The 27,707-nt window shown below is 50.3% G+C and overlaps 1 protein-coding gene across 1 annotated transcript in view; it reads left to right on the top strand.

Moving 5' to 3' along the window:
* The window catches only part of suclg2 (succinate-CoA ligase GDP-forming subunit beta), a 70,988-nt gene that overhangs the window by 2,304 nt on the left and 40,977 nt on the right, over window positions 1-27,707 (top strand). Inside the window, exon 2 of the mRNA XM_023794027.2 lies at window positions 15,562-15,703. Coding sequence (XP_023649795.1) covers window positions 15,562-15,703 — 142 coding nt within the window. The remainder of the gene's footprint in view (window positions 1-15,561; window positions 15,704-27,707) is intronic.

The following is a 27,707-nucleotide window of genomic DNA, read 5'->3' as shown; positions in this document are numbered from 1 at the left end:
TCATTACATTTTTTCACTCCAAATAGTTGTTGATGTCTTTGTTTGGGTATTGAAGGTACTTTATGTTTAGGATCGTGTTAGAAGTGATAGGGCAAACTTTGAGCACAATAAGATGGATCGCATTTCAGCATTCGTGATGTTGGTAATTAATTATCTCCATCGCTGTGGAAGATTAAAAATGTCTCTGGTGGCGTTTTTATGTGATGTTGTTAAGGCAGAGACCATTATGGTGCTGGATGTGCATTTAGAGGCTTTAGAGGACCTGTGTCTCCGGCCCTGTGCTGCGCGGTAAAGTGGCAAAGTCCGCCCAGTGCGTTTCCGTCAGGAATGTTTAAACTCGAGGACTCCTCAGACATTGCCTTGCCTTTAACCCGTGCCTTTAACCCGTGCCTTTAACCCGTGCCTTCTGCTGTGCCTTCCCGTCTGTCTTTGCCTACCCATTTCGACCCCTTCAGGATCACTGCCTGCCTGCAGGGTCTGTTTTAACTGCACTGGAGTAGCATTCCCGGAGGTTAATAATGTGTTCGCTGGAGGAGCTGAGAGTTTTATTTTGTTGTTCTCTGAGCAGTCTGCTGGTGTGCCCATCGATTACCAGCCTCCTCCTCTCTCCCCGCAAAAAGCGTCGTCGTGTCAATGCCATGTCAGCTGCGCTCGCTCCGCCTCCTGCTGCCTGGCCGGGAGACGCCTGTGGACGGATCTCGGCCTGATGTTACAACCTTGTCATGGCTGATGTCGCCCTGGAGGGAGTTGCTCTTACTTTGGATGTCGTTTGGTGTCTTTTGAGGCAAAGGCAGCGGAAATGTGTAAAACGGACATTTTTGAAGCTGACGTGCTTTTGGTGGCTGTGATCTTTGTAGTGTATTTTGAGGAAGAGGAGGATCACGCTCAAAGGTGACCAGGATTCCCTCTCCTTATTGATCATTCCGAACTTTGTGTATTATATATTTGATGTGTAAGATGGACAATATCTGAGCGAAGAAGCTTGTGGCTGATTTGCAAAGACGATATGAGATGTGATCCTCAGACTGGCATTCAGGCGTAAACCGCTGAAAGCAGTCACTTCTACCAGTGTAAATAGGCCAGTATTGTTTACACTCGGCTCTGGAAGCTTCTGGGCTGCCCATGTTCAGCAGCTCTCCCTAATGTCGTCTTAGTGACTCTGCTGAATTCATACCGCAAGAGTCACATGCTGTCCCACGTCCCTCGCTGTGCCTCGCGGGGGACGTCTTCAGCATGTCCATCTCAACTGTTGTTCCACAAATCCGGCTGTCCAAGTGGGAGCTCTGATTAAAATGACGACCCCTCCCTGTCTCCCCGGGGGAGGGCTGGTGACACCATCATTGAAATGATCCAACCTGGATTTTAAGGGGCTTTACAGTTTTTTAACAAGCAGTTCCAGGTGGAGACCATTTGACAAAAAAAAGCACAGGTCTGTTGCAGGTTAATCTGGTGGTTCAGATTTGCTGTGTTCAGTTACACAGACACAGGCACAGCAGATGTCATGCTGACTGAACACTATGCTGCTCTCTCCTTGTGAAGATCTAATACCGTGAGACTTCATGTTTATGTTTTGGGCCTTTCACTCAATTTAGGAGCTGCCCTTTCTCTGGCTGCCGCCGTTTAAGGTACTTTAAGCAGTACTTCAGCAGAAAGTAGTAACACTAAAAATGCAGAGTTGTACAGTGTCAGAATCTGTGCTAGTGGACAAAAGCTTCCATCATTTTGTAAGCCCACCCCCCATCTCGCCCTCCCTATCCCCCCAGGCTCTTCATTTATTTCTCACTATGGCGGTTCATTAGGTGGTACTGAATAGTCTCTGTTGCAAGGTACTGGTTTTCACCCAGAAATGTCGGTCATTTAGGAGCTCTTTTGGGTGCTCGCCATCTCCTGATTGGAGGCCCATAAGCTCCTCCTCCCACCCCAACACGGGTCCAGCTCCAAACCCCCCTTTGTGAATATGGCCATAAAAATTGCAATTTTCCTTCTGGAAGGAAAAAAGGCCATCGCAGTACCTCCTCCTTGCCAAACAAAGCTCTCACAAATCAATTATTTATTGACATATCAGGTTTTCTCAGTTTCTCTCGCTCTGGCTGGGGACTGTGTCATACCACAATGCTGAAGTCTCTCTCCATGTCAGGCTTCAGCTATAGGTCAAAGGCCGAGACATCCCCATAAAAATGGCATGCTCTGGGCACATTTCCTGATATATCACGCTGTTCGACTCTTGAATGTCCTTTGATACGATATGGCTTTTTGTCCAGCACCCTGGACCCGGGTTTTATTGCTCTGTGTTCCCTGCTGAACTGTTCCTGGCTGCACCGCAGCACAACTGAGCACCAGCCCAGGGTCTTCATGCCGTCCTCGTTTCGTGTGCCTGCTAATTACCATGTCAGCTCGTATTTGTACCATTAGTCTGTCAGCCCGTTTGGAATAGAGCCGTCTCAGAACCCTGAGTGCTTATTCACAGCATACAATGGGTCCAGGAATAGAAGAGGAACTGTTAAATGATATGTCAGCGTGGTCTGCAGGCCGTAAGGAGATCTCGCAGATGCGCTGAGGTTGATTATTTGGCTGATGCATGGCTTTTGATCGGAGTTGCTCTTGACTCCTTGATCGTGTGGCCTGGATGAAAGGGGAAGGACTTTGAAGGGGTTCAGCTGTGTTTCTGTGGGGGGCCCAGTGCGCCCCCATCAGGGCGAGTATGAGCTCTCAGGAACGACACCTGCTATGAAAGTGGATGAGGTGGTTGCGTAGTTAACCCTTTGGGGTCTAGGGGTAGGGAACACACAACCACTGACTAGGGCATGATCACACATTACTTTCAATATCATAAACTTAATTCATGGCAAATACATTATTTCTTATATATTTGTTTTGCCATTAAACTCATCTTTATAAATTGTAAATGTCAGATTTATGTTAAGTTTGTAATCTCACATCAAAGTATAGACATTGCAAAATGCAGTTTGGAACACTTGCAGAAACATTATAAAAGTACATAGTAAGCAATGGTGGCAATTTGTTTTGATCCCAGATATCTGATCACCAAAGTCTTGGCTACATGAAGATGACTAAATGATGTAGTTGCAATATTCAGTTGGATAAATAAATAAGAAAAACCGAACTCAACAACAACTTTAACAACTTTAATACTTCCGACACTGAACATTTTAAAAAGACAGATTATGGATTTAGGCAGCGTTTTTTTTCTTGATTCTACATAAAGATTTCAGTGAGATGTAAACTGAAATAGACGCGAAAAATACGCTGCGTCGTCGCCGACGCGCTCGACCCCAGAGGGTTAATTAGGGCTGGAGTGTTAGATTAGAGCTTGACCCCGCCCTCTGGAATGAAGTTGGCGAGTGACGGATCTCATGGCTAATGAGGGCGGAGCTGAGCACCGCTGCAGTTTGCGCTCGTTCGTGTTACACGAAGTGCCTCGCCGTCTGTCTGAAGTGAGGATGCGCTGCTGTCACCCTCCCAGGTGGCTTTAGGTGCTGCTTTCTAAACATAGTGCTCAGCCTGACGCGGCGGTCACAAGACCTCCAGCCCCTTCTGTATGCACCGATGGCTGCTGGTAAACAGGAAGAGCAGCATCCCCTGCTCAGGGTGGGGGTGGGTCTCATTCGCTGGGCTGCCATCCGAGCTCACTCAGCCTCCATTTGGCAGCCCCACATGCCACGACCTATGGGGCCCCTCACGCCGTGCTCACTCAATCGTGATCTGGGAGCCCATTGTGCTGCGTTCACTCGATCGCGATCTGGGAGCCTATTGTGCTGCGTTCACTCGATCGCGATCTTGGGAGCCTATTGTGCTGCGTTCCCTCGATCGCGATCTTGGGAGCCCATTGCGCTGCGCTCACTCGATCGCGATCTGGGAGCCTATTGCGCTGCGTTCACTCGATCGCGATCTGGGAGCCTATTGTGCTGCGTTCACTCGATCGCGATCTTGGGAGCCCATTGCGCTGCGTTCACTCGATCATGATCTGGGAGCCTATTGCGCTGCGTTCACTCGATCGCGATCTTGGGAGCCCATTGCGCTGCGCTCACTCGATCGCGATCTGGGAGCCTATTGCGCTGCGCTCACTCGATCGCGATCTGGGAGCCTATTGCGCTGCGTTCACGCGATCGCGATCTGGGAGCCTATTGCGCTGCGTTCACTCGATCGCGATCTGGGAGCCCATTGCGCTGCGCTCACTCGATCGCGATCTGGGAGCCTATTGCGCTGAGTTCAGTCGACTGCGATCCGGGGCCCATCGTGCTGCACTCGCTTGGCTGCAATCTGGGGGCCAGTCTTGCAGTGCTCGATTGGGCCGCGATCTGGGAGGCCCTCATGCCGTGCTTGAAGGGCCACAATCCAGGGGCCCCTCACGCTGTACTCACCCACGATCCAGGGGGCCCCTCACGCCGTGCTCGATTGGGCCGTGATCCGGGCCCTGTATCAGCCACTGCATCTAGCATAGGTCCCTTTAGACGGCGGAGCAGTCCAGCTGCAGATACCGCCGCAGACAGTCCCACTCTCTCTGCTCCCGCTGATCCTATCTCTGCTCCTCAGGATGGTGGGTCCCCGAGTCGCCTTGGCAGTCTGCACGATGGGAGATGTGCGGCTGTGGACCTTGATTAGATCATTCACTTCTGTAATCATGCAGCAGGAGGCTCTTGCCTCACACCTCTCCAGTTGGGGTACGATCTTCCCCCTCGATCTTCCCCCTGTGTCTGACAGCGTTTCCTGAATAGTCAATAGCGAGTGTACTCATGTATGCCTGCCTGCTCTGATATGCACAGGCCTCCTGTCCAGTGTCCCCTGCTCTGTCCATAAATTATTCTGTGCCATATTGACAATATTTTAAAAGCAACGCTATTCTGATGTATTTCAGTGAATGAAAATAGAGGTATACCCAGGGCTGTGGACTCGGTAGATAAATGCTCCGACTCCGACTCCACAGCCCTGGGTATACCCAAACTACCGCCATATACTGAAAAAAGGCAGATGATTATAGACATGGCCATTTAGGATGGGTATATGTGTACGTGTCTGTTTCTTTGTGTACATATGTCTGTCTGTGAGAGAGTGAGAGAGAGAGTGAGAGAGAGAGAGAGAGACTTATTTACCATGTTAAATATTTCAGCTAAAATTACATTTCTCAGCTTTTTGAGGGCCAGTTCTGTTTCCCAGGGTACATATCAAATATTCAATTATTATTCAATTTTAACGCTGAGTAACTATCATTCTTCCCCTTTAATTGCCTTATAACTGCATGATAAAGCACTAAATGTGTTTCCTCTTTGTGTGGCTGTTTTGAATACATTGACATGCTAAATTATCTGGTGGAAAAAACTGGATTTTTTTAATTACTGAAACTAAAAGCTTTTTGATAACTGGCAGTTGAATAATTGCCCCTTGTGCCCAGCTCCCTCTGTCTGCCTCTGAATGTCTGTCTGCCTCTTTCCCTTGTGCCCAGATCCCTCTGTCTGCCTCTGACAGTCTGTCTGCCTCTTTCCCTTCTGCCCAGCTCCCTCTGTCTGCCTCTGAATGCCTGTCTGTCTCTTTCCCTTGTGCCCAGCTCCCTCTGTCTGCCTCTGAATGCCTGTCTGCCTCTTTCCCTTGTGCCCAGCTCCCTCTGTCTGCCTCTGAATGCCTGTCTGTCTCTTTCCCTTGTGCCCAGATCCCTCTGTCTGCCTCTGAATGTCTGTCTGCCTCTTTCCCTTCTGCCCAGCTCCCTCTGTCTGCCTCTGAATGCCTGTCTGCCTCTTTCCCTTGTGCCCAGCTCCCTCTGTCTGCCTCTGAATGCCTGTCTGCCTCTTTCCCTTGTGCCCAGCTCCCTCTGTCTGCCTCTGAATGTCTGTCTGCCTCTTTCCCTTGTGCCCAGCTCCCTCTGTCTGCCTCTTCTTTCCCTTTGCTGGCCAGTGCCACATTTGTGGCAGGTCCCTAACTTGGATATTTGCTCTGTCCCACACTGGCTGATGCCTGACCAGACTAAGCATGAGGATGCAATTCAGACATAGAGACAGAAAGTGTCCTCGGTACGTCTACTGTGACTTTGCACAAAACTCTGGCAGAAATGGGTTCAGCTCTGTCCTGGAGAAGGAGCCCTGTATGAGTATGTATAGTGTTTGCCGTTCTTTCTGGTTTCAGGGACTTTGGTCCACATGCACGGATCCCCCTCTTGGCCCCGCCCATCCCCATCCTGTGTGTGTTACTCTATGTGCCGTCGCAGCGTGTGGACAGCACCCTTTCTGTGCTCTCGTACGCTGAATAGCGCTCCGCTGCATAGGATGAGCGTGGCCTGCTTCCCGTGCTCTGCTGGAGACGATTACGCCTCGACACACGTCTCCAGGGAGGACCGATGCCTCACCATCCACGGGGTGCGCCCGACCAGCCCTCCCTGGGCGCGCCCGACCAGCCCTCCCTGGGAGCGCCCGACCAGCCCTCCCTGGGAGCGCCCGACCAGCCCTCCCTGGGCGCGCCCGACCAGCCCTCCCTGGGCGCGCCCGACCAGCCCTCCCTGGGAGCGCCCGACCAGCCCTCCCTGGGCGCGCCCGACCAGCCCTCCCTGGGCGCTGTCAGCCGCTGTCCCAGCCTCCCCCCTGCAGGAGGGTTTGCTTATCTGGCGGCTGAACTGTCCCTCCATGTGCCACTTCCAGGATGAACCTCCTCTTTAACAGCTTGCATGTGAGGCATTGCTGCAGAATGTGGATTTCCATCCATCCATCTGTCTGTCTATCCATCCATCTCGGTATCCTTCCTTGCGTCATTCCCTCCTTTCTTGTATCCATCCTGAAGTTTTCTGGGGGTGGTTGAGGTGTGTGTCCACAGGCAGAAGTGTGACTGGCTCCAGTGAATCGACAAATCTGTTGCAGAGAAGTCTGTGAGGTGTCCTTTTTTTGACTCCTTGTCCCATTCGCCCAGTCTCCTCGCACCCACTGGCCAGAGCAGCCTCTTGAATGACAGCCCCCACCCCACCCCCCCCTCCAATCACCATGTTTTTGACATTTCCTGTCCTCGTGTTTGTATTAATAATTATAGATTTTAACAGTCCGGATGGACAATCTGAGACATTAAGTGAAAATGCTGCCTTCATCCGATAAGGTGATTTATTTTTATCGCACCTTTTCCAACTCTACTGGCACGCAGCGCTTAAAAATTCGACAGGGGTGGCGCCCTAGACGGAGCTGACGTCTGTGGAGAGGAAACAGCAGCTCCTGCCGAAGCTGCGGGCCGCAGAAAACGAGGCATGTTGAAGGCCAGCTGGCCGGCCGCACCCTTCGTAAGCAGCCTGATTATCGCTCTGCAGTGCATTACTGCAGTCTGATATGATTCTAACAGTCACTTGGGGTTTGGGGAATGTCGAAGTCGATCGATTTAACAAAAAGGAGAAGCTGGATCCTGTTTGGAAAAACCCCAAAATGTTTACTGGCAAGAACCATACCGAGCTTGTGCCCCAAGACTGTCTGTTCTGTTTGCCTGCTACCTGTAGATACAAGGGTCTGTCTTTGCCGGTGAGATTCTAGCTTTCAATAATCCCCCGTGATTCCTGCTCACCCCTCGCCCTTTCCCTACAACATGCAGTTCGCCATCAATATTTAAAAGCAGCATTCCCGACTGTGTGGCCAAATGCCATTAGGCACCACTGTTTTGCCCAAGCAAGGCTATAGATTTTCCATTTGGTTCATCTCTGCTTGAATTCCCCAAAATGCCTGAAGTAGCATCAAGGAACTACATTATACGTTGACTTGAGTGTTGACGTTTTGTTATTGCAGAAAGACTATTAATGCTGCAGAAGGTGGTGGGGAGTCTGAAGGGTAGATTCTGAGGTAGGGAGGGCTTGCAAAGAGCTGGCCTTCCGGATGGTGTGTGTGTGTGTGTGTGTGTGTGTGTGTGTGTGTGTGTGTGTGTCAGAGTAGGAAGTGGTCAGCCAACCTATAGGTGGCAGCATTGTGCATAGGAGTGCAGCCGCTCTTGTTTCTCAGCTCAGTCCTTTGGGACCCAAAGACATTCCACATTTTTGCTCTTTCCCAGTTCCTAGTTCACCAGAACCAGCTATTTGGTGTTTTTTATTGGCCAGGAGCAGGGAGGGAGCAAAGATGTGGAGAATCCGGTGGTCCCTGAGGACCTGGCTCCGGGGTGCTCCGGGGTGTTTACCTTGTGAATAGCTCAGTGGTTAATGGAGGCCCTCATGTGGAAGCAGCAGCTGCCTCTCTCGACGGGAGGCTGTGCTCATGGTACCGGCAGAACCCGTCTTCTTCCCCTTATTGATCCAGTCAGAGCGACTGCTTTGGGGGCCCAGCGTGGAAACGGCATGTTTTCTCTTTCAACTCCTTTGGGTCCATCCGGTGTAAAAGGGGGCTCCCTGCAGTAGTGACCTACTCTGCTTGTGTGCAAACGCCGCATGAACCTTTCTTGCATTAATCAGGCATTATATTCAAGCTCTGTTTTCCTGGTTAGCATATATGTCAGCGTTTCCCGACACGTGGACATATGGAAATGATTACCAAAAGGGGGCTTGTGCAAACTTGCAGTTCTATCTTGTGACCAGACAGATGAGTCTCTGCTCCTGTTGTGCATCTGACCCCCCCCCCCCCCCCCCCACAATCTCATATAATGACTTTTTTCTTATCGCCATTTTGACCTGTTTACCCAAGCTCTTCCCGATATCTAATCTTTTACGAGTGCAATCATCCAGGTACCCAGTCACCCTTATTAGTGTTTGTCAAAATGAAGAGAATGGGCTTTTTATACGAGTACACCAGCTGCAAATGTCTAGCATGTCCTATATCTGTGTTCCCCAAGCCCGTCCTCGGAGACCCACAGCCGGTCCATGCTTTCACTCCCTCCCAGCTCCCTAGCAAAAACGTGGACCGTCTGTGGGTCTCCGAGGACCGGCTTGGGGAACACTGTCATATAGGATTTCTGCAGTCTGTCCTGGTGATGTGTGTTGCCTGAAGGGTAGCTGCCCCGTCCGTTTGAGGTTGTCCTGCTGGCAGCTGCTTGGGTGAGCCACTCCGCCCGCTTCCTCTCCAGCTGCGCTCTGTCGCGTCTCTCACCTCTGGGGTGTCACCTCGGATCGCGTCTCCTTCGTTCCTGCCTGCCTCTAATCGCCTTCTAAGAGTGTCCTGTGAACCCCGCCTCTTCCTCGCTCTGTCTTCCTGTCAGAGCTCCAGATACTCACTCTGCTAATTAACACACTGTTACACTTTTTTATTTTGGAGTATGAGCCCGGAGATGGAGGATTTCATCCTTTGAAGGTGGCTGTTTCGTGTCACGTCCTTGTGTGGCTTTCCGTTGGCCGTATTTCGTGTCCCTCCCCCAGGAGTGTGACTTATTTGTTGGCTTGAGCAACAAACCTTGTCATCTGTGCCTGAAACGCAGACTTGGCTCTTGCATTTATATTGTTCTGCTGGAGTTTTTTTTCGTTTATTTTTAAAAATTTATTTGTACACATACAAGAAGTTTTCTGCTCACAGAGGTGGGCGATTTGGCCTGTGAGTCGTTTCAGTGTTTAATATGTTTCTCTAAACTGTACATCCCACGGCGTGAGGCTCCTCACGCCTGCGTTTGAATCTGGGCCAACAGATAGAAGTATCTGGAGGGGGAAAACGGCATCTGCTGATCATTAACATCTCTCGCCTGATGCGAGCGTCACACAAAGATCTGCGAGGGAGGCGGCCGCTGTGGAGGCCGGTGTCACACATACGTTTCCAAAAAAAGCCTCCTGCCTCTCTGATTACAGAAGTTAAGTAGCTGCACCTCCCCTGTGTTAAGGTAGTGATTATCATCCCAAATGAGATGTCGACAGCGTTACCAGCAAAACACTGTTATTTTACTTTGCTTTGACTGTAATATATTTCTTTTAAGGGCACACAATCTCATCTGAGATTAAACCTAGAGGGCACGGATTGAGAGCTTAATGTGTTATTGATAGTTACAAACTTATAAGGCCAAACGTGCTGTGGAAGCTGGCAGTATAGCTTATTTTGTGATACAAGCGTGTAGGAGGGATTATAGTGACACCATTTATTTTTCTTTTAACTGCAGATTTTATTGTAACATTTGAGAGAGAACTATATAGTCCATGAAATGAACATGCAAATGACATTCATCGTGGTTTTGTCAAAAGAACCTAGATTACTCCAAATCTCTCTGGACAGTTGTCGGTAATTTACTTTTATGTAGCTGTTGGGTTGTTCTGTAAAACTCCTTTTAATGGCTTTGCTAGGCTTTAAAAGGCATGGATTTATTTTACAAGAGCACGTTAATTTGTTTTCATACACGTTGCTTTGTCACAATCGGGTACTAATAAATTCTTCCGATAGCCCGTTTTAAACTCTGTTTGCTCCAGGTACCTGCAGAACTTGGTGGGTATTCCTTTCGTACTGGGATTTTCGGCCTTCAATTGTCATGGGGGAAAGCATTTCATGGGGAGATGCACTTTATTGAGGTTCAAGCACACCCCCTGGTTTTGGCCCCCCCAATAGTGCTGCCTGTATCCCTGTAACATAGTGTTGGACAGTATGACTGAAAGTTTGTATCACGCTATTTAAGATTCTGGCCCTGTAGCTGGCGCTGTATCCGGCTGGGCAGGTGGCCCTGCCCTGTAGCTGGCACCCTGTCCTATTGGCCCGGTGTCCCTGCCCTGTAGCTGGCACCCTGTCCTATTGGCCCGGTGGCCCTGCCCTGTAGCTGGCACCCTGTCCTATTGGCCCGGTGGCCCTGCCCTGTAGCTGGCACCCTGTCCTATTGGCCCGGTGGCCCTGCCCTGTAGCTGGCACCCTGTCCTATTGGCACGGTGTCCCTGCCCTGTAGCTGGCACCCTGTCCTATTGGCCCGGTGCCCCTGCCTTGTAGCTGGTGCCATGTCCGTTCGGCCGGTGCCCCTGCCCAGATCACATCACATAATACCGTTTTGGTATAGTATGGTTTGGTATACTGTACTTTAGTGCGATATGAACTGAAGTAGCAGTGGAGAAAGGAACAGGTGGTACTTTTTGCAGTTTAAAATCTGACACGTTTATTAAACATAAGGATACACCGAATTTATACTGAGGCGTCATAAAATGCCCCATAAATATTTTAGCTGTACTACTAATCTGCTCAGCAAAGTATGGGTGTAAACAATCAATCCGTATAGCACCGAAAAGCTGGTGTCCGGCAAAAATGTTTCATCTGTCATCTGAAGCCCTGGTGATTATTGCACAATATAATATTGATCTGATCGCCCATCCTTTTTTAAATGAGAAGAACTTTTTACTGGCTTTAATTCCATAGGTTTTGTTACGTAACTCTTTATATTAACTGCAATTAATATACATTGATATCAAACACATGATAATACAATACTATCATATAATGTTTGTTAATGATGTATTTTAAAGCTGTTAAGGGATGTTAGGGTATACTTACATGCTGCTTATGGATGTTCTATGAATTCAATATGAAGGTGAATGTTTTATGAATGCATTATGAAGGTTAATGTGTTAATGTGAAGTGTTATCATTTTAAAATATAAAGATGTTTAAATGTGAAGACCAGGATGTTATAAATGCTACAGGCACTTGACAAGGATGGCACTTGACGACTTGTCGTCACAAATTAGTAATGATTTTAAGCCTTTTACACATGAAATTACTTTCATGCTCAGTCATGTGAGGTGGGGAGTTTGTCATACGACTGCAGGGAAGATGTCAGTGCCAGAGGATTCTGAAGCAGGCCTTCACCTGGAATTATATCTCACAAGCGGAGGCTTCTGAAGCAGGCCTTCACCTGGAATTATATCTCGCAAGCGGTGGCTTCTGAAGCAGGCCTTCACCAGGAATTATATCTCACAAGCGGACGCTTCTGAAGCAGGCCTTCACCTGGAATTATATCTCGCAAGCGGTGGCTTCTGAAGCAGGCCTTCACCAGGAATTATATCTCACAAGCGGAGGCTTCTGAAGCAGGCCTTCACCTGGAATTATTCCTCGCAAGCGGAGGCTTCTGAAGTGGGCCTTCACCAGGAATTATTCCTCACAAGCGGAGGCTTCTGCAGTGGGCCTTCTCTTGAAATTACAGCTTGCAAGCAGAGGCTTCGCCCCGCCAAATGTACCAGCCCAGTGTAAAGTCTCCTCAGCACGCATCTCACCTTAGAGGCTGATGGAAATCACTTCCCACGGAATTTGCGGGGCTGAAGTGCAAGCTGCCGGCGTAGGTTTTGTGGAGCAGAATTGGTCTTTGGTAACTACAGATCACCCCACATTTCAGCTCTTAGGTCGGGTTTAGTAGCCGATAATAGATCCCAGGGAGCAACTGATCTACTGATCATAGCAGATTCTAAAGGAATAGTGGGTTGGGGAAAAAACCCTTTGAAAAAAATATATTGCAGGTTTAATTTTAGTTAATTTTATCACGTAAATATTAGTATAGTTGAATAGTGATACTGTATTCATACTAGGGGTGGGCAATATGACCTAAATTTATTATCAAAGTATTTTGTCACTGTTTGGACGGTGACTATTATCACGTTAGGGCTGTCGCGATCACTTCATGATGTAATCACGATAATAAGGCACATGTGGAATCATCACTTGGGCTTTAGATGACGGGTGAAACATTGAGAGCTGGCGTCTGGACAAATGTCTCACCTGTGACCTAAAGCCTAGTGATTATTGCGCATGTGCCATATAATCACAATTACATCGCGACGCGAATGAACAGCCCTATATCAGGGTATCACGTGAGTCAAGCGTGAGTGTCACGCCCGATGCGTGAGAGCTGGCAGCCCTGAAAACCTACGTTTTTTGTTTCACTTAAGGTTATTTGTAGAAAAAATACGTTTACTTTAATATAGTTGTTAAATAACGTAAACTTTGACGAACATGAAATCACCACTCGTAGGAACATCGCGGCTTTTCGGTTCAGGCTGTTAGATTCGCTGCTGGCTCATTACGGCTCCTGATGGCTAACGAAAGGGCTGCAAACGCCGAAGTGCGTCTCACTTGGGGGTTAAAGGAGTTTGCTGGTCATTGGTGTGGGAAAGGGGCGCTTTTAGTGTTAACTGGGCAGTTGTGCCGTTTACCACACAGCGGCACGTATATATGCTGATTTGACGAATATATTGTGATTTTGAATTTGTTACTATATGTCTAACCAGGTTATTTTGTTTAATGTGTATAATCACACAAAATTTGTTTATTTTGAAATTTTTTGGTTTGTCAGAGTGTGTTTGATAGAAAATTCACACCACGCAGATAAACCGGTTACATGCTATATAAGGACGAGTATTCAAATTACAACTGAAGCTCTGAAGAAAATAAAATGCTTATTTTTTTAGATTTTATATAAAGGCTGTTGTATAATTAGGCTGTTGACTTCAAGCGGTGTTAACGGTAAAATGGAAATCCATATCGTGGTGCACAATCACACCGGTAATGACTATGACACCACTGTGCCCTCCACCCTTAATTCATCCCCATGGGGCAAATTGTGTTTTCGTCTCTCTCGCTCTTCATGAGACACATGCACAGAGTCACAGTGCAGGGTCACCAGCCCAGTGTTCCCAATTCAGCATCTGCAGAGCACTTGGGGTTAAGGTCCTTATTCAAGAGCCCAATGGTGACTTCAGTCCTGACACACAAAGCTACCCCCCCCCCCCCCCCCCAGATAATGAATCAAGTTGCGCTTTCTTTGTGTCTTTGTGTGAATTGTTGAAAATGGGCATAGCGGTCTTGGAGGTAGGGAAAATGTTATAGTATAAACTCTGTCCTTGCATATTTTATAGGGCCATCTGTGTGAAAGTACAGCCGTTTAAGGAGTGAACTTACGAGCATTGGCCTCCAGTAAGGTTCAGTTTAACGCAGTTTCAGCTCTGTCTCCGAGTGCCGGTCCTTAAAGGAAAGCATCACCCTTTTGTTCTTCCTCACAGGGCGGCAGTCCGCCTGTCGTCCTAACCCTTAACCCCTCAGGATCGGGGCTAGCTGCTCTGCTTAAGCCCTGTCTCTCCAGACCTGCATATGTGGACCCAACTTCCATCTGGCATGGTGTTCCTCTTTCCAGCTGGATTTCACGTGGTATTTTTCACCTTTTAACCAAACCTTAGGGACAGGTGGTCACGCCCTGCTGTTTTTTAAACCTGATTATGCCTGCCATCTCTTGCTGTTTTATACGTTTTCCTGTCTCAAAGGAAGGGTGTGGATGCCCTGTGCTTTTTTGTAGTAACAAAGATTTTATCTCATGCATAAATCATTTCCAAATCCCTGAATCCTCTGATCTACATGTAAAATATTTGACTCAGATTTGCTTATATCAGAACTATAGTTAGAATATGTTTTGTACCCTTGTGTTTGTGCGTTAGGGATAAATTATACAGCTGTCTCTTTCCTGAGGCCAACTGAGCCTTGGATGAATGCTTTGTTGTAGCTGCTTAAAATGTGTGTATATTCAGCACGCTTGCATGCAGTTTGGCTCATTTTTTGAAAGAGTGGTCCTGCTTTCAATGTAGTGCTTTTAAAGGTACAGCTACTTAAACATGAAAAATCTTCAGGTACTGACAGTCGCCGACCGAGATGAATTTCAACCCCGGAAAATTTCCTTTCGGATCTCGTTAGACCTTGATGACTTGAATGGATGACACTCACCAGAGTATCGATCAGACTTACCGTTAAAGGGGAGATGTTTTCTTTAAGTGTTTTCCAAAAAAAATGACCGAACCTGCGGCGGACCAGAGGTAATGGGATCTTGAGAGTGATTAGTTCCCCTAAAGGAGACGGTGCTGCTGCTCAGGTTTCACTGCTCCAGGTGGGTCCATTGGCCTGCCACAGCGCCACAGTGTGGCTGGTCTGCATCACTGCGTTATGGGCTCGACACTGCATCCCTGTCAGGCTCAAGGCAGGTTAGCTTGTTTCTCGTCACCCATATTTCTATCTCGCTGAGTGGGGTGGCCATACACAGCATTATGAAGAAAGCTGTGTGAGACCTTTCTGACCTCTGACCCGGAGGCTGTGATGAGCGGTCAACATGATTGGATGAAGGACGTGTGGAGTTTTTTGGAGCCTCTTTGCGTCGAAGCAGGGCGTCTTTCTGAGGGCCCTGGCAGGTCTGGGTCGACCCGCCCACGCCTTGCCCCCATCCTGCTTGGCAGGGGGTGCAGAGATCATGCTCGGGAACACTTTCGCTAAAAAAAAAAAAAAATTAAAATAAGAAATCTGATGTTCCGCTCTAACGCTTCAGTAATAAGCAAATGTGTAATTGATTGATTGGTGGGTTGACTTCACAGGAATCCAGGCCTATTATTATCGTGGACTAATGGTCCTGAGGGGTCATGTGACCTTTGTGGTGGAGATCACCTTCTGGAGTGCTCACTCACTCGCTCACTTTGGACCTTGTGCCACGACAGTGAAACTGCTGAGAGTGGTGGGCAAGGACCTGGATTCCAGATTCCTGCTTGTAAAGGGGATCGCAGGACGTAACCTGAATCCGTGCGTAAACGTCTTTGGTGTAGCTGGGAATGACGACTAATAAACTGAGGTGCGCGAGGTAGGTGTGAGCTGCTGATTGCCCTTTTGTGCTAACTCACTGTCGCCCCCTGCAGGCGGTCTGCCTGGACCCCAGACGCTGGCTCAACCTGCAGGAGTACCAGAGCAAAAAGCTGATGCAGGAGAGTGGCGTCGCCGTCCAGCGCTTCTTTGTGGCCGACTCGTCCTCTGGTGCCCTGGAAGCCGCCAAGAAGCTGAGTGAGTGGAGCCGTGCACGTCTGTCCATCACCTGCAGGGGGCGATGTGGGTAAAGGCGTAATAATGGAGTGCTGTGGGGTGTGCTTCATGCACCCAGCTCTGACCGGCTGTGTATCTAATGCTGCATTACTATTCCTTTGGTAATGGCTTTGTCTTGAACGGAAGCCGTTCTTCTGGTTCGATGAGCTTTAGAGCAAAGAAGTGTTTCCTCCCTTAACGCTCATGGTTTGTGAGGTAGGCGGCCGTGTTTGTGCTTAGTGTTAGTGAAGGAAAAATGACTAATGGTTCACGACCAAAATATGGTGAAACTGAATGACACACGCTCATCCTTAGCTTGAATCGTCTAATTAAAAATAAGGGTATAATTGAGGGTTTTTTGAGTTTCAAGTCACTTAAAACGCATTTTATCTGCAGTCACATGAACGCTGTAATGATATTTTCACAGATGGTTGCTAGGATGTCGCAGATCGTCGTGTCTGAGGGTGTGGGGGGGGTGTGCTCAGTGGCGCCCTCTCTTGGTGACCTTGGCATGGCCGACTCCTGATGAGAACGATCCTGTCTCTGCTGCTCCTCTGACCCTGAAGCAGTGTCCTGACAGCTCAGTGTGGGAGCCTGTGGCTTCCCATTGGCCCCCGTTTTATGCAGGGAGCTGGATGCTCCTTCCTCCGGACTGGACGGTGGCAGACTTGGACATCCTCCAGCGCTAGCTGTGAATGAGAGGATCCCTCCAGTCTGTTTATCAACAGGAGCCGAAAAGGCAGAAATGCCTGACTAAGAATAGATACTGCCAGAAATACGTCCGTACCACCCAGACAGTGATGCGTTTTTACATAAAGTGAAATTTTCTCCTTTTTAAGCGTCTGGTAAACACACGGCAGCCCTCGTTTGATAGCATGATGGCACGTCTGTGCCCGTGGACAGGGGGTCTCTCATTCTGAGCAGCTTGTGAGTTTTATTTTGGCGGAGGGGGGGGGCTTTAAGTAATCTCTCTGTCAAAGCTGAAAGTGTAATTCTGTGCCGTTATCAGCCATGGCTGGGAATGAGGTTACACAGCGCCAGCGTACACGTGTGAAATTTATGGCCGCTGATTGGAACGTAAAGCAGGATGTAGCTGCGCGGCGAATATGCGGCCCAGTGTTTGCTGGTGTTTTATGTGGGTTAGCTCACTTCTTGCCTTATTTCCAGACGTGAGAATCAAGCTGAATATAAATTGTCCCCTTATCTACTTTGCCGTCGGCAGCCTGAACTGACTTCATATGTTATCAAGATTCTGACATTTGCATCCGTTGAATTGCTCTTGCTGGATTTTGGCGTCTCGCCCCTGTGAAGGGCTCGCTTACAGCTGCGGGGTCTCCTCCTTTGCTCCCAAGAGGAGGAATCCCACAAGGAGCTTTTGGGCTTAGCCAACAGACTGCCAGCACCAGGGCTCAGTCAGCTGACGCTTTTCCTTCAGGCTTCACAAACGGTCGTGTCCGTCTCTTTCCCAATCCTAATCTGTAGGAATATTGCGCATTTGGAGATTAAAGCTGTTTTAATGTCTTTCTCCTTCCTCTTGCAGTCAGAGGTGGACTAGATAGTTTCACTTCATCCACCCATTTTCTGTACCTGCTTATCCTGTTCAACGTTCTGGGGGGTTCAGTGTCTATCCTGGGGGCTACAGAGAGCTACAGGTGCAAGGCAGGATACAACATCGGATGGCGCACCAACCCATCGCAGGGCACACACCACTCACTCATTCACCACTCACTCATTCACCATTCACTCACACGGGCAATTTGGCAACTCTAATTAGCCTGTTTTTGGGCTGTGGGAGGGACTGGACAGCGACACAGAATGAACATGCAAACTCCACACATAGAACCCTGGCAGAGACTTGAACCACTGTGTCACCCCCTACTTCCCCCTTATTATGTTTGTAATATAATAGTGTTTATGATCCTTATTAATATTTAATATCTTTCTGCTCCCTTTGGAAGGGACCTGTGATGCTGATGATTGGCCACAGGGGGCGCCCTCCATGCCATGTGACTAATCATCCCATTAGCAGGTCCTAATAGTGGGGGTGTAAACACAACAAAGGAGCGTGCTTATTATCCGGCCTGCGCGCGCTGCCCGTCGCATCGCTGACGACCCGCAACGCGGGAAAAACCCGGCTTTATGGCTCATAAAGGATGGTAACTGCCGGCCTGATTTGTGTTTCCGCAGTGAAAACAAGCAGAATCTCCCTGGGTTTATTCCTGTAAATGCACTCCGCCGGGTCCCAGGCGCCGAGCTGCGCGATAAATCAGAAGCTCATTTTGGGTTGGTGAGGGGCCCGGGGTGCTGATACGCGGGGGGTAGGGGGAGGGCCTCTTCCATCGGAGCGAGTCACTGCCTTCCCGCCGTGGGGAAGAGGCCCCGGCCAAACAGGAGCTGGTTCGGCGGTCCTCGCTGTTTATGCTCTATTCCAGCCGCTCTGTGGTTCATTGGACATCAAATTAGAGAAGATATTGGATAAAATACTGTTAATTTTCATGGCCGTAGTTGCACTGCCTGATTTTATTGAAGGAAGCCTTGAAGGAAGCCCTCCTCCCCTTCCTTGTCTATGTGTTTCCGGTGTGAACATGGTGACCGTGGAGACGCCTCCCATCACTTGACATGAGGCCCAAGGGTGGGGGGGCAGACTTCGGGAGGAATGAAAGCGAGGTCGGGGGCTAAGTCCACTTTTGAGTGAAATAGCAAGGAAAGAAAATTTGCAGCATTGAAGCCACAGACGAGGCCTTCACACGCGTGTCAGAGGCTCCCAGATGCCTTCATCCTTTTAAAATGGTATTAAATTGAGGTTTGCCGGCAGAGTCCTGTAGGGCGGGGCGTGTAAAGTGCGCAGGAAAATTGCTGTGAAGGCTTTGCTTTGGGAAAAGTGAAATTAGCCTGGCGCCAGGGCACTGGGGTTTGGCGTCTGCTTGAACCCTGCACCTCCTCCACCTCGGTCCTGTTTGGGTGGCAGATTCGTATGACCATCATCGCAAATGAACACTAAGTGCATATCAAGAAGGATTGGGTGAGACTGACGGAGAAGAAGGACGTGTCACCCGCTTGCAGGAACAGCCTCCTGACGGCTAAGAGGATTTAGGACTGTGGACAGGCCATAGTGTGAGAGGCAGGCCTGCAGGGTCCCACGAAGCCGTGTGTGTGTCTGCGGCGGTAATCTGGGGATAACCTGTTAACGTGCTGCAGTGTGGAGGCCCCCTTTGGGTATGGCTCATTTCAGTTTGAGTGTGAAGCTCCGGCGAGGCTCCAGACAAAGGGGCCGTGATATGAAGCAGAATGGGAAGGCGCCGCCGGGTAAGGCTCCGTCGGGTAAATCGCCGCCGGGTAAGGCTCCGTCGGGTAAATCGGCGCTGGGTAAGGCTCCGTCGGGTAAATCGGCGCCGGGTAAGGCTCCGTCGGGTAAATCGCCGCCGGGTAAATCGCCGCCGGGTAAGGCTCCGTCGGGTAAGGCGCCGCCGGGTAAATCGCCGCCGGGTAAATCGCCGCCGGGTAAGGCTCCGTCGGGTAAGGCGCCGGCGGGTAAATCGCCGCCGGGTAAGGCTCTGTCGGGTAAGGTGCCGCCGGGTAAATCGGCGCCGGGTAAGGCTCCGTCGGGTAAGGCGCCGCCGGGTAAATCGGCGCCGGGTAAGGCTCCGTCGGGTAAGGCTCCGTCGGGTAAGGCTCCGTCGGGTAAATCGCCGCCGGGTAAGGCTCCATCGGGTAAAGCGCGCGCCGGGGAAATCGCCGCCGGGTAAGGCTCCGTCGGGTAAGGCTCCGTCGGGTAAGGCGCCGCCGGGTAAGGCTCCGTCGGGTAAGGCGCCGCCGGGTAAATCGCCGCCGGGTAAATCGCCGCCGGGTAAATCGCCGCCGGGTAAGGCTCCAGCGGGTAAGGCTCCAGCGGGTAAAGCGCCGCCGGGTAAATCGCCGTCGGGTAAGGTGCCGCCGGGTAAATCGCCGCCGGGTAAGGCTCTGTCGGGTAAGGCTCCGCCGGGTAAGGCGCCGCCGGGTAAATCGCCGCCGGGTAAGGCTCTGTCGGGTAAGGCGCCATCTGCCCGCAGCCTGTGGGATGTTCTCTCTGCGGTTAGGCTGTGATGAGCGGTTAAGGTGGGTTGGCTAGAACATGGATGGTAAGTCTTAGCGATTCATGACATTTATGTGAGTTTGTGTGTGAGGGGTAACTGTGTTTATCAGCTTTTTGTGCTGTAGTTTCACTCGATAATTCTGGCAGGAAATAGGATGGTTAAATGGTGATGGCGTACTGAGAAATGGGCCGTAATGGTGTGCTGAGCTCCGGTGCATCCTCAGCCACACATCCCTCCCTCTCACTCCTTCTCCCTCTCTCCCCTTCTCCCCTTCTCTCTCTCACTCCTTCTCTCACTCCTTATTTCCCCTGGCTCATTCTCTTTCTTGCCTCCTTCTCCCTCCCTCTTAATCTTCCTCTCAGTCCTCTTGCACTCCTTCCCCTCTGTCCTTTTCCCTCTTACTCCTTACTCCTCTCTCTCTCTCTCTCTCTCTCTCTCATTCTCCCTCTAACTCCTTCTCTCTCTGCTGCTTTCTCTCTCTCTCTCCCTCCCTCTCCCTGCTTCCATCTGCCTGTCACTCATTCTCACTCCTTCTCTCTCTGCGACCTTCTCTCTCTCTCTCTCCTTCCTTCTCCCCCTCTCTCTCTGCTGGCAGTAGAGTCTCATGCACTTCAGGCCCTATGAAGCCCCTTTCATCTCCTCCCTCCTCATAAACTGGCCTTTGAAGGCCCTGACACTTGAAATAACAATGGATGTACTTCTGTATTGTTCCAAGTGCTCCATTTTTGGTGTTATTTTCCCCCATCAAACTGAGAGGCATATTTTTGGTGTCTATCATACGACACAAATGAAAGTTTCCTCCACATCTGGACTGAGGCGGACCTGGCCGTGGTTTTTGCCTGCTTCAGCAGCTTCTTCTCTTTGAAGTGTGCATCCCTTTACTGGCATATGTTCCCTCATTAATGCAGCACTGACATGTGCTTCATGCACCCAGCAACTGACTGTTGTTGTGAGTTTGAATTAATTTGCCTCTGTCTTCCACAGCTATCTTTGTTTTGTGGTGCTTGTATACTGTTCATTCATTCGTCTTTCAAACGCTTATGTGACGCCGGGTGACGCAGAGCCGGTAGACGTATCCCAGGACGCACAGGAGACTGGACATTAAGCTCCTTTGGTGGAATGCTAGTCCATCACAGCACATTCACTCGCTTACAATATACATCCTGCAGCAGCTCTGAAGATCAGGAGGGTGTTGGGTGTTGGTGGTCTAGTGGTTAGGATGCTTGCCTTTGGATCAAGCGATCATGGGTTCGAGTCCCACCTCTGGCACTACTATCATTGGGTCCTTGAGCAAGGCCCTTAACCCCAACTTTCTCCAGGGGGACTGAATTTTAAAAAAAAAAAAAAAGGAAAGAGGAAGTCGCTCTGGATAAGAGTGTCTGCTAAATGCTGCTAATGTAAATGTGGACCATGATGCCGGAGATGGACACAGCGTGCCAGGGAAGTCCTTACTAAAATCTTCCCATGGTTCCACAGTAGGGCTTTCGAAACTCAATTTTAAAAAGCCATTCAAATTTTTATAAGATAATAGATTTATCATTTTGAAGAAAATTGATAATGAATGATGCAGATGCGTTCCCAGGTCACGGTCGCACAGCAGCCCAAGTCTGTTATGTGTGACTGACCACGAGGGTGAAGCCTACAGCATCAGCCTGCTCCTGTCTTAAGTGAGCAAAACGACGAGGAGACGATAATATATAACAACACGTTTTAGTTATTTAGCTACCCACAGGATAGAAACGCCCGCAGCAATAACAAAGTCCTCTGAATTGTGGTATAACGTTAAAAACCAAATGACTGGGATTAGACAGGTAACAGGTTTATGTGCATAAAATATCTTAAGTGAAGAAATAGCTTAAAACTTAAACGACATCAAGCAATCTAGTGCCTTTGGTTTAGGCTACATCAAAATATTCTTGTGCGCCATGTAGTTTTTCATACCATTTTTCATTCTGACATTATACTGCAGTGTATGGCATTTTGACGTACATGTGTGTTCTATTCCAGTGTCTTGAAATCTTGGCAATAAAATTCCCAGATAAAACACCATAAAAGTTGCCAGCAAAAACCAGACTGCACTTTTCAGGTTTTGTGGTTCATGCATTATTTCACTAGGCTCTGTAGTTTCAGCCATTCTGATGAGCTTAATTTTATGGAAGTGACTCAGTGGGCTCAGCCTCTGTAGCTGTTATCAGAAGGTTGCCGGTTCGAGCCTCAGCAGAATAATCAGATGTCTGTGGGCCCCTGAGCAAGGCCCTTAATCCCCAGCTTCAGGGGTGCTGCACGATGGCTGACCCTGTGCTGTGACCCCCCCCCCAGCTCCAGGGGTGCTGCACGATGGCTGACCCTGTGCTGTGACCCCCCCCAGCTCCAGGGGTGCTGCACGATGGCTGACCCTGTGCTGTGACCCCCCCCTGGCTTCAGGGATGCTGCACGATGGCTGACCCTGTGCTGTGACCCCCCCCAGCTCCAGGGTTGCTGCACGATGGCTGACCCTGTACCATGACCCCCCCCAGCTCCAGGGTTGCTGCACGATGGCTGACCTTGTGCTGTGACCCCCCCCCCCCCCAGCTCGCTCTCACCTGTATGTGTCTGTGTGTCTCATGGAGACCAAGATGGGGTCAACGTCGGGAAGCATTCCAATGTACTTTTTCAAATGGTAAATAAGGGATCATTTACTGTCATAAGTCTGCCCCTAGTGGTACATTCCTTATTCTACGCTAAGCGAGAAGGGCCAATTTACAAACGAGGTAACAAGTATTTGATAACTAATAGTAGCCTACATAAATATTCAAAAATTCAAATATGGATTTTTGCCTTTGATTATGTAAATTAGGACTGTCACTATCAATTATATTAGTAATAATCTACTGATTTAATCTGATGATTCATCAAGCAGTCATTTATATATTACGATTGTATATTTATATATTATATAATTCTATGTATAATATAGGGTTGCACAATATATTTTAGATCTGCACGATATATTGTTTCAGCATTGCAAAGTGCAGATGTGCAGTAATCACATCGCATTTGTCGACACTGCATTGTCTTTCACACACTGGCTGCACCACTCGCTTTTTTGACTTGCTCAGCTGGTAGATAAGTTCTGTTTTTCTATAGGTTATTTCAGGTAATTTCATCTCCTTTATGGTGTTTTGGGTGGAGTGGTGGGACTGAGCCTAGGGCTCTGTGCCAGTAACCAGTAGGTTGTTGGTTCAAATCCTGTGAATGTCAGTAGTGATCCTACTCTGCTGGGCCCTTGAGCAAGGCCCTTAACCTGCAATTGCGTTGTCCTGGGTATGATGTTAATCCACATCCAGCCCTCCAACTTACAGGGAAATTTGAGGGTTGCTGGCAGGATTGGCACTCCAGTCACTGGGGAAAAACTCTCACTGGTCTGTTTGGACTAGTGTGGTGCTGAGGTATCACCCACTGCACTCCGCTTCTCATTCCTGAGGTTAGTTGTGTGCTGCTTATGGCCATGTGCTGTAATCAGTGTGCCCTCCCCCCACCTCTCTCTATTGTATTTTCATTGCAGTCATGCTGTGGTGATATTTAAGTTCTGCTTTGCAGTTCTGACGGATGACTGCATTTTCATTCAGTTTTAATGTGATATGCCCTCTAATTCAGGGGCAGTGGTGGCTTAATGGTTAGTGAGGTTCGAATCCCCGACCAGCAAAGTACCCCTGAGGTACCCTGTGCGTGTTACTGCTCTCTGGGCGCTGAATTAGCTGCCCCTGTTATGTCACAACGTCACATGTGGGTTAAATGCAGAGGACTCATTTTGTTGTGTGTTGCGGTGTGTCACCAATGACAACTAATCACTTTCGCTTTTCCACACAAGTAATGGTTTTTGCTCTTTATAAGCGCCGTCTTACTCCCGCCGTATTGCCGAATAATCAGGAAGTAAAATTTTAACTGATGCTTTTTAATAGAGTAATCAGATTTAGTGGAGTGATCGTGGTGGCTGTCACGTAAATATTTTAGACATCTGAATTTCATTAGTGTAGGGCAGTTGGACCTCACAGGCCTGTAGTGCAGTGACGGGACATGCATTCCACCGGCCCCTTCCGTGTCCCCGTTCACAGCGCGGTTGAAGCGGGGTCTTGCAGTGACAAGACATGCGTTTCACCGGCCCCTTCCGTGTCCCCGTTCACAGCGAGGTTGAAGCGGGGTCTTGCAGTGACGGGACATGCGTTTCACCGGCCCCTTCCGTGTCCCCGTTCACAGAGAGGTTGAAGCGGGGTCTTGCAGTGACGGGACATGCGTTTCACCGGCCCCTTCCGTGTCCCCGTTCACAGCGAGGTTGAAGCGGGGTCTTGCAGTGACGGGACATGCGTTTCACCGGCCCCTTCCGTGTCCCCGTTCACAGAGAGGTTGAAGCGGGGTCTTGCAGTGACGGGACATGCGTTTCACCGGCCCCTTCCGTGTCCCCGTTCACAGCGAGGTTGAGGCGGGGTCTTGCAGTGACGGGACATGCGTTTCACCGGCCCCTTCCGTGTCCCCGTTCACAGAGAGGTTGATGCGGGGTCTTGCAGTGACGGGACATGCGTTTCACCGGCCCCTCGCGTGTCCCCGTTCACAGAGAGGTTGATGCGGGGTCTTGCAGTGACGGGACATACGTTTCTCCGGCCCCTTCCGTGTCCCCGTTCACAGCGAGGTTGAAGCGGGGTCTTGCAGTGACGGGACATACGTTTCACCGGCCCCTTCCGTGTCCCCGTTCACAGCGAGGTTGAAGCGGGGTCTTGCAGTGACGGGACATACGTTTCACCGGCCCCTTCCGTGTCCCCGTTCACAGCGAGGTAGAAGCGGGGTCTTGCAGTGACAGGACATGCGTTTCACCGGCCCCTTCCGTGTCCCCGTTCACAGCGAGGTTGAAGCGGGGTCTTGCAGTGACGGGACATGCGTTTCACCGGCCCCTCCCGTGTCCCCGTTCACAGAGAGGTTGATGCGGGGTCTTGCAGTGACGGGACATGCGTTTCACCGGCCCCTCGCGTGTCCCCGTTCACAGAGAGGTTGATGCGGGGTCTTGCAGTGACGGGACATACGTTTCACCGGCCCCTTCCGTGTCCCCGTTCACAGCGAGGTTGAAGCGGGGTCTTGCAGTGACGGGACATACGTTTCACCGGCCCCTTCCGTGTCCCCGTTCACAGCGAGGTAGAAGCGGGGTCTTGCAGTGACGGGACATGCGTTTCACCGGCCCCTTCCGTGTCCCCGTTCACAGAGAGGTTGAAGCGGGGTCTTGCAGTGACGGGACATACGTTTCACCGGCCCCTTCTGTGTCCCCGTTCACAGCGAGGTAGAAGCGGGGTCTTGCAGTGACGGGACATGCGTTTCACCGGCCCCTTCCGTGTCCCCGTTCACAGCGAGGTTGATGCGGGGTCTTGCAGTGACGGGACATGCGTTTCACCGGCCCCTTCCGTGTCCCCGTTCACAGAGAGGTTGATGCGGGGTCTTGCAGTGACGGGACATGCGTTTCACCGGCCCCTTCCGTGTCCCCGTTCACAGCGAGGTAGAAGCGGGGTCTTGCAGTGACGGGACATGCGTTTCACCGGCCCCTTCCGTGTCCCCGTTCACAGCGAGGTTGAAGCGGGGTCTTGCAGTGACGGGACATACGTTTCACCGGCCCCTTCCGTGTCCCCGTTCACAGCGAGGTAGAAGCGGGGTCTTGCAGTGACGGGACATGCGTTTCACCGGCCCCTTCCGTGTCCCCGTTCACAGCGAGGTTGAAGCGGGGTCTTGCAGTGACGGGACATGCGTTTCACCGGCCCCTTCCGTGTCCCCGTTCACAGCGAGGTAGAAGCGGGGTCTTGCAGTGACGGGACATGCGTTTCACCGGCCCCTTCCGTGTCCCCGTTCACAGAGAGGTTGATGCTGGGTCTTGCAGTGACGGGACATGCGTTTCACCGGCCCCTTCCGTGTCCCCGTTCACAGCGAGGTTGATGCGGGGTCTTGCAGTGACGGGCTGAGTGATCTTTGCCAGTATCTTTCGTTTTGGCCTTTCTCCGCTCAGCTTCTTCCAGATGGCGGCACGCCGGCCCAGATCTGCAAGCCTGAGGAGCCACATGAGGGAGCGACAGAAAGCACTGAAATGCTTTAATTACTGCCTGGTGCGGTTCAGCGCCTCGCTTCAGTCTGCAGTCTGACCCGTAGTCATTCCGCTCCCCCCTCGTCCGCCAGCCTATGGATTTTCGCTTGGGAAATTTCCCTCTCAATCCCCACCGTCTGTCTCACATTAAACAAATACTCGCCCACCTCGGTTAACAGTGATCTCTTATCGTCATGCCTTCAGGCCTGCTGTTATCCTGCTTAGCTAAGGCTTTGTGTCGGAGAGTCAGGCCTGTGTTCAGTGTGATGATGGCCGCTGCAGACCAGGGTAGTGCCGCTGTGTGACCTTCAGCGGAGTCTCGGAGGTGCCTCACGCTTGTGAGATTAGTCTGGTGAAGAGCTGCCTCTACCCTTCAGACAGCAAGCTCTGGATTAGTTTGATGCTGTCTGCTGTCACAGATTGCGATGCTGTGTTTCCGGTAACAGTCCTCAGAGGTCAACACCCCCCTCCCCATCACCTCTGCCCACCCCCTCTTCAGCTGCAGATTTCAGAATGCTGTGATAGTGATGATTCTATCCTCCCTCCCAGGATGGCTGGTGATAGATATGCACGATGCTGATTGGGTGTGCCTCATGTCCCCTGGTGTCACCTGACATTATGAGGCGTCCTGCCACCTGCTCTGCCGTCCTCCTTGTGACCCCACCCACGTCTCTGGAATGCGTATTCAGGGCCGTCTAGCACGCCTGTGCCTCTGTACCTTTCGTGAGTTCCCCCACATCGTGTGGTGTGTCCTCTGATCAGGACTTTTCAGGAGGCCTGACTTGGGGGGTGCAGCGCTGGTCTCCATTGAGCATGGATGCTTCATTAGGGACTTTTATGGCTCATCTACAGACCCCATTGTCTACAGCACACTGACGGCCCCCGCATGGCAACCAGGCCTGTTTGTATGCCGCACTCTCGCCCGGTGGCACAGAGCTGTACTTCTGAATGTTGGGGGGGTCATTCCCACAAAACCCCCACGTCAGAATTAGCATGTGGAGAACGCACCTCAGAATGGATACATGTTGGGCCCCCCGACGCGGTTTGCAGGGAGCTGTGCTCTTTGCTCATGTCTATTTTGATTCTTCCCCCCCCCACCCCGAAGGTCATTACACCCTCTGAGTGCACCCCCCCCCCGCCCTTGTGAATTACGACCTGAACGGATTCCTGAGTGTTGTTGCTCTCCACATTTATTCCCAAGTTCTTTTTAAAGACACAATGAGTGAGGAGGGTTTTTTATATAAAGGTCAGGTGTGGCGGCTGGCATCACCAAGATGCCGGCAGACGGCCGCGGCTGGTGAAGTCGCCTTCGCCTCACCGCTCTGGTTTCCCGGGTACGTCCTGTGCAGCCGCGGCGGTCTGCTGCTACCGCGCGCTAACAGCTCTCGCTAACGGCCTGATACACTGCCTGTGTTTTTCCCCACGACTCAGCCAGTGAATCATCCGGATCCCTTGTCAGGGGCCGGTTCGCTGTGTAGTAATGATGTCACACTGCAAGTGTGGAAAGTGTTCCTGTTCTGCTTGGGGGGGAGGGAGGGGGGTACTTTAACTGAAGAATGTGACACCTTTATCTGCATTTTATTTCACTGTTCATTATAAAGTTTTCTAAATTAATTTCCAAATCCAGAACTAGTTCTGTGCATTTCTACCGCAAAAAAACTGGCTGTGGGCCAGAAAAAACGGCTCCAGCGTGGCACCACAGAAAAGCTGGTCTCGGAATTAGGCACTGAACGTCGGTGAAAGTGGGACGGGCTGCCGCGTCCAAATCTTCCGCAAACCTTCCACATAAAAACTCGGTCCATAGCTGCTAGAGTTTTGT

Source organism: Paramormyrops kingsleyae, chromosome 8 (genome assembly GCF_048594095.1).
Source record: "Paramormyrops kingsleyae isolate MSU_618 chromosome 8, PKINGS_0.4, whole genome shotgun sequence".
Taxonomy (NCBI): domain Eukaryota; kingdom Metazoa; phylum Chordata; class Actinopteri; order Osteoglossiformes; family Mormyridae; genus Paramormyrops; species Paramormyrops kingsleyae.
This window is presented reverse-complemented; position numbering and strand designations above follow the sequence as displayed.